At 53.6% G+C, this 7521-nt stretch overlaps 1 protein-coding gene across 1 annotated transcript; it reads left to right on the top strand.

The window, feature by feature from the left end:
• Positions 1-369: 369 nt before the first annotated feature.
• OTP (orthopedia homeobox) lies at positions 370-7220 on the top strand (the record flags this gene model as incomplete). Its single annotated transcript, XM_082013695.1, has 3 exons — positions 370-1593; positions 2539-2948; positions 6690-7220. The coding sequence occupies exons 1-3, from the start codon at positions 1557-1559 to the stop codon at positions 7218-7220; spliced, it is 978 nt and encodes a 325-aa protein (XP_081869821.1). The 5' UTR covers positions 370-1556.
• Positions 7221-7521: the final 301 nt, after the last annotated feature.

The raw sequence follows: 7521 nt of genomic DNA on the forward strand, positions 1-7521 counted from the left end.
TACAACGTTTTGTGTAAGTCAATTGGATGGCGAAAAAAAAAAAAGCCATTGGCTCTGTATTATTTAACACAGACTTCACTGGGCTCCCTTTTTGGTGGAAGCTTTATTTGCACTAAATGAATAATCTTAATTGCATCACTTTTGAATTAAAAATCAATGTTAATCAAGTTGGAAGTAGTAAATATCAGTTTTCATTGTGCCCGGGTAGAGGGTATTTTTCTTGTTTTGCAAATAAAAATACAAGTCAAATAACTTTAAAAGGGCATTATGTTCTGCTACAAATACAATTGAAACGGATTGTTTAGGAGCGGATCAGAAATGGTACAGAATTTTGCACTTAATTTCCTCAGTTATCATTTACAATAAGAACCTCTTGGCTTGACAGCCAAGTCTAAACAGTAGTAAATTAGTACAAATTTATACTGATTTTACTCTAATAATCGTAATAAAAGCTTATAGATTTGGCACTAATTACATAAATGCCTAATGATCTTGAAAATTACTCTGGTTAGAAATATATTACTAATCTAAACTTTGTTGTTGGCTGGCTTTGAAAAATCAGAACATTAGAAATGGTTCGCTTCACTTGTGCAAAGCACTTTAAATTGTTCAAGTAGTTTAACATATTCAAGAGGAAAATAAAAAGCATTTAACTTTATTTACTGCTTTAAATTGAGTTTGTAGGCGAGCCGAACTTGGAAACTTTACCCAAAAAAAAAAAAAATAGGGCTTACGGGCTTTTAAATCCCGGGCAGGGAGGCCGCGCTGCCCGGGACGCGCGGTGCTTGGCTCCCCTTCCCGCAGCCGCGGTGCGCTGCTGCACCCAGCGGGGCCGGACCGGGGTGGCGGGGAGCGCCGGGGGCTAGGGCCGCGTCCACTAGCGGAACCTTCTCCTTCCTCGCCGGCCCGCAGCCCTCGGGGCCCGGGTGAGAGTCGGCCCGCGGCCTCCGCCGCCGCCGCCTCGACCCCGGTCCCCGGGGCGAGCGCGGCGAGAAGGGCCCGCGCTGCGCGCCCCCACGCCGGCCGCGCTCGCACCCCGCCGGTGGGTGCGGGGCTCGCGAGTCGCCCCTGGGAGCCTGGCCGGGTCCGGGGATGCATTAGAAACGAAACAAACCAAAACAACCCAAAGAAGCAAAACCCAAATAAACCAGAGGTGACACGGGAGGCAAAAAGAGAAGGGGAGAGGGGGCGGGCGGGCGGCGAAGGCGCGGGGAGCAGGGGACGGGAGCGGCGGCAGCGGGAGGCGGCCGGGGCGGCGGGAGGCGGCCGGGGCGGCGGCGGGCGGGCGGGCGGAGCGGGGCGCGCCGGGCGCTGACATTTGCGGGCTGCCCTCCTGATTGGTCCCCGCGCCGAGCTGCTCACGGGTTCATTGAAGTGTTAAGCACCTCCCCGTCTCTCTAAAGGACATTATAATGCAAGAGACCCCCTTTTTAACCACACACCGAATTTTCTTTCATTTAGGCGATCTATATATATATATATCTTATATCTATTTTAAATAACTTAAGGCCGCTAAAATTTGGGGGGGAACAGCCTTCGCCCTGGAGCGGTGCACGATGCTGTCTCACGCCGACCTCCTGGACGCCCGTCTCGGTGAGTTTTCCCCAGCACCCCCCCGCCCCGCGGCGGGCTGCACCGGCGGCGGCGGCGAGCGGGGAGGAAGCCGGGGCAGGAAATTGACAATTTGTTCCTTATTTTACCTTAATGCGATCTAAATGGGCTAATTCCTTTAAAAGTAATTGTACTGTATTAAAGTTTAATTTGATTTAACATCCAAAAAAAAAAAAAGCTAGAGAGAGAGAAAGAGTGAGACCTACGGAGTATGTAGATCTACAATGAGTCGTGGATCATTTAATTTCTCTCTTCACTGTTTTTATATACATACCTACACATTATTACTATGATGATGATGATGATGATTTTAGGACGGATGAGCTCGATGGTATTTACGGAGCAGTTCTGGGTGATCTTTTCCTGCTCGTCTGCTCGCTTTCCTCCCTCTTTCTTTTCCTTTAAAAAAAAAGAAAAAAGGGAAATATCTGTATCTACCTGTTTATGGTTATTCATGCGCTTGTTTAGAAGAGAGGAGGGAGGAGAGGGGAAAGATCGGCCAGGGTGACCGAGGTCCGCGCACATCTGGCGGGGAGGTAAAGCTCCCGGCAGCGGGGCGGCTCGAGTGTTCTTTCTTTCTCTCCGTCTCTTTCTTTTACCAGCCTCGCTGGAAAACCCCACCTGAACCCGGCAAAACTTGCCCTCCCCTCCCTTCCCCTCCCTTGGTCTCGCAAGGGGAGGCCCGGCAGGGAGCTGGTTATTTAAGCAGGAAGAGGAGCTGCTGGGTGTAAAGTTTTCTCTCCCCCGCCGGGGTTGCGCCGGGCCGGGGGCTCTACGCGCCGCGGAGCCGAGCCGGGCAGCGAGGCGGGCGGGCCGGGGGTGCGGCGGCGGCTGAGCAGCTCTCGCCGGCTCGGAGCGCTGGAGGGCGGCTCTGGTGGATACATGCCCGGCTGCAGGGGAGTGACCACGGCTCCTTTGCCTCCGCAGGGATGAAAGATGCGGCCGAGCTGCTGGGACACCGGGAGGCGGTGAAGTGTCGGCTGGGCGTAGGGGGCTCGGATCCGGGGGGACACCCGGGAGACATGGCTCCCAACTCGGACACGGTGGAAGGGACCACCCTGCTGCCAGGGGAGGACATCACCACGGTGGGATCCAACCCCAGCTCCTTAGCCGTCAGCGCCAAAGACCCCGACAAGCAGCAAGGCCAGCAGGGCGGCCAGAACCCCAGCCAGGCTGGGCAGCAGCAGGGGCAGCAGAAGCAGAAGAGGCACCGCACCCGCTTCACCCCGGCGCAGCTCAACGAGCTGGAGAGGAGCTTCGCCAAGACCCACTACCCGGACATCTTCATGCGGGAAGAGCTGGCCTTGCGCATCGGCCTCACCGAGTCCCGGGTGCAGGTATGAGCAGCCGCCTCCGCGCAGTGCCCGCCCCCGCCGGACCTCCGGGTACACCGACGGCGGCACGGCCCGGCCGGCCGCGAGGCCAGGCACAACGGGGCAGGGAGGGGTGGGGGTGGGTGCCCGACGGCGGCGGAGGGAAACCCACCCCTGAACGCAACAGTTTGGTCAGGAAATCTTGAAACGGGACACTCTGCGCTCCTCTTTCCGCAAAGCTGTCTCCGTGGAGTGTCCCCTTGCCCCCTACCCGCCTGCAGCGCGCTGGTCCGGAGCAGGGCGCGGGCGGAGTTTCCCCCCGCTCCACGGCCCAACCGGGGGCAAGAAAGAGTCCCGGGAAGGCACAGCCCGAGAGGGGCGAGTGTCAGCCCTCGCAGAAGCCCGGCGCTAAGAGGTGAGCCCGAACCGCTGGGGAATGGCCCCCGCGCCTCGCGGCGGGGCCCGGCGGCGGCCGCTGTCCAGGGTGCTGCCGGCGCGGCCGCTCTGCTCGGCGCCGCTGGGACGGGTCTTCCCCCGGACCCCGCCGCTGCCGCCAGGGGGTCGGGGTGGGGGTCGGGGGAAGGCACACAGGCTCGTGAAAAAGCACTACGGTAAACGGCAGTTGTGTTTGGACTCGGAGTTTTCCCGTGCAGGCTTTTATAATGCCCGGGGACGGCAGGGGTAGTGAGTAACTTGCACATCCAGGGTGTACTTGGTTCTTTAAAGCACGTATATATACATACGCACATAGACATACATATCTGCAGTTGCACATAGGCGCATAAGAAACTGTTTAGTCAAATAGATGCAAACGAAATTGGCGAAAGGAGAAGATGGATCCAAACGCTAGGCTGCTCAGATTCGGCTTTTGTGCGTAGAGGTGTATTTTAGCCACTTTCTGGGCGAGACCCTTCCGAGGAATGAAAGCTGACACAATGGATGCACTTGTGGGATGTGCATCCCTGCTCAGCACAGCGCACCGGGAAAGCCGCCGCATTTGCTGGAGCCGGTGTTCAAAAGCCCTCTCAGCAAGCCTGGGGTCCTCAGCTAGATAAAAGACATATCAAAAGAAATCCTTAAATGAACGTTTTTATGAACAGAAACTGATTCCATTCTCGAATTTGACAGAAAATGTCCAGCTGCTTTTAAAAAGTAAAACAATTTGATTCAGTCTACACAGGGCTATAATTAGTTTAAATTAAGAAAGAAATTAGATTCACAAATAAAATATAATTGGACAACTGACTCTATGAAAAAAGAAAACGAGGTCTATTAAACTTTATTGGGTTTCCCAAAGGTTAATGATACCAATTTCAATATTAGGAGTGTGGTAAATGAAGTAAAATATAAAATATAAAATGGAAATAGTTATTTTCTAACAGCACATCAAAGAAATTCGTAGGAAGAAAGACAAAGTGTTTTAATGGTCTCGGCATAATCTTAAACCAATGCTAATAGCTCGAGAGTGCTGATAAAAACAGTTTAATAGAGTGGCAATTTAAATATTTTTTACAATAATGTTCAGTAGTTTAAAAAGTAATCAGATCAACATAACCTTCTTAATTAACACTTCAAAATGATTAACATTATGTAATCTAAGGCAAAATAATTTATGTAAAATGTATTTACTTCACAATCCGATGTATCACTGCTCCTTGACCAAATTTAAATTAAGTAGTAATTGGTTTATGTTCTTATACGAGTACTTTACAGTTTTCTTTATAGTTAACAGATTGCCTACAGATTCCTTGCAGTATTTGGGCTCCACACTGATTAAGGAATGCTCCAAATAGTTAATTTATAGCGGCTGTATATGTTTTTAAGGGTTTTAGATGCTAGGATAAATCATCTCTTTCCTCGTTTTAGATCTATATTTAATGTATATGATACATTTAAATAATTATTAAAGTGGCTGGTGCTTAAACGGGAGTCCAATTCCACGTCTGATATTGCTCTGCTTTTCAGGCTGGTGTAATAAAACCATTCTTTTTATAGCATGCCATTATTAGAAACCAATTTCAGAATTATTTATAACCTGGAATGGCTTATTAAGCAGCAATGCGAGAATCATGCAAATTACGCGATCAAATGCAATATAATAAGCATAATCATTAGTCTCTAGCACGGATTAATTAACTTTCAATATTTTATTTACATAAAAACCAAATCAGTGAAATAACTTCTGCACAGTCAGGCTTGCCTTTCAATATTTTATACGAACAAAAATAATGTGCTGTAATTCCATTGACCGTGTCCCCCACAATGGTCCCGTCACCTGCCACATCTTAATAGGGGACAAGCTGAGAGTATTTTCTAGTTTTCTAATGGAATGAGAAATTGCATTTTCTTCCTCTCCCAGCACTATTAAAGTGTAATGAATTCGGCCCAGAGTTCACGGCTGGCTGATCGAAATGAACCTGAGATCTGAGTTTTAATACAGCTCTCCAGATTTCCTACCAAATCTTCACATTAATCATCTGCTGGATTCCAATGAGATCTTCATAAAGCTTCGGCTCCTGGAAAAAAAAAAAAAAAAAAGAAGAGAAGAAGAAAAACAAAAGTGATATTCTCTCCCCTTCTCCCTCTCTAAGCCATTTATAGCTGGGGAATTAAATGGGCTATATATTTTAAAATACATTTACAGTATGTCTATATTACTGTAACAGCAGACATCATCAAGGTAGATTTTTAGATTCCAACCTCCATTAGATTCTCACTGTTGTATTAATAATTTTCAGGGGCTAGTTGTATTTTAAAAGGAGTTCAAAGTTGCCAAACGCTTGTGGTTATAATATATTTCTAGAGTTGTCATGTGTGCATTTTCAAAATCTCCCCCAGGCTTTCCCTGCGTTTTAATCTGTCATGCACTAGTTTTCAACTGGAAACATTCACATTTTAAAAGCATATGCAGCGTAGCTATGGGCTGAGGCGATCAGACCTGATGGAGATTCTTTACAACACCAGTAAACCGTGAAACATAAAAAGATTTTGTAGCCGCAATTTAACTATTAACCCTAAAACATAATTGAAGGCGGTTTTTCGATTATTCATATAACGTTTAGCTCCCTAACGGCTGTTCATTCCCGCTAATGGCGCCCGCCTTTCCCAGCCCGGGTACGTAGCACGAAACCAGGGACAGAGCAGCGCCGGGCACTGCGCTCCTCGGGATTTCCAGCGGACCCGGCTTCTCCCCCCGGACACCTATCCCACTGCTTTCGGCAGCGGTGCGGCGGGACCCGCCACGTCACCCGTGCCCGCATCACCAGCACCTGCTTCCCTAAAACACCTTCGTTTTTTTATAAACACCCGAAGGCGGGCGGCTTGGCGGGAGGGCTCCCTGCCCCGGGGCCCGGGCAGCGCCGGGCTGGGAGGGGCGGAGCGAGCGTCCCGGGGCAAGGCTCCCAGCTCCGGTGGCGGCTCGGGAGCGCTTCCACGCAAGAGTCGTGGGCCGGTCCTTTATTTTGCGCTGCCTTTCCCCCCCCCCCCCCCGATGGGAGGACAAGCTTCTCTCCCGGAGCCTCCCCCCCGAGGGAGGGAGGCCGCAGGCGGCTCCGTCCTGGGACGGACACATCGATCGGTTTCGTTCTAAAAAAAGTTCCAGCCGTTTCGTTAGCCTGTGACGGGGACACGCGTGGGGCGGCGGGTGTGAGGCGCGGCCGGGCTGGGTGGGGGTGGCGGATCCCCCCTCCGCGGCGGGCCGCGCCCTGGCCGCACGGCGGGCGGGCGGTGGCTATAACGGTGCGTGTCGCTGCCCGCCGCCCGCAGGTCTGGTTCCAGAACCGTCGGGCCAAGTGGAAGAAGCGCAAGAAGACCACCAACGTCTTCCGCGCCCCGGGCACGCTGCTGCCAACGCCGGGGCTGCCGCAGTTCCCCTCGGCCGCCGCCGCCGCCGCCGCCGCCATGGGCGACAGCCTCTGCTCCTTCCACGCCAACGACACGCGCTGGGCCGCCGCCGCCATGCCGGGCGTGTCGCAGCTGCCGCTGCCGCCGGCGCTGGGCCGGCAGCAGGCCATGGCGCAGTCCCTCTCCCAGTGCAGCCTGGCGGCCGGGCCGCCGCCCAACTCCATGGGCCTCTCCAACAGCCTGGCGGGCTCCAACGGCGCCGGGCTGCAGTCGCACCTCTACCAGCCCGCCTTCCCCGGCATGGTGCCCGCCTCCCTGCCCGGGCCCAGCAACGTGACGGGCTCGCCCCAGCTCTGCAGCTCCCCGGACAGCAGCGACGTGTGGCGGGGAACCAGCATCGCCTCCCTCCGCCGCAAAGCACTAGAGCACACAGTCTCTATGAGCTTCACCTAATGGCCGCCGCCAGGCCCCGCGCCCCCGCCGCCCCCGCCGCCGCCTCGCCCCGCGTCCCCGCCTCGTCCGCCCGCCCCGGCCCGCCCCGGCCCCCCGCCTTCCCCCTCCTGACTTACCAGGGAGTCGACTCAGGATCTGAAATCAGACGCCAAGGGACTGGTTTGTGGGCCGAGAAACACCACCCCCCACCCCCCACCCAACCGCCCCCTTCGCCCCCGCGCTTCTCCCGCGCATCCCCTCCGCCCCCCGCGGCGCGGCCCGGCCGGCGGCCGCCTCTCCCCGGCGGCGGAGGTGACTCGGG

This window comes from Phaethon aethereus (genome assembly GCF_964289735.1).
Source record: "Phaethon aethereus genome assembly, chromosome: Z".
NCBI lineage: Eukaryota > Metazoa > Chordata > Aves > Phaethontiformes > Phaethontidae > Phaethon > Phaethon aethereus.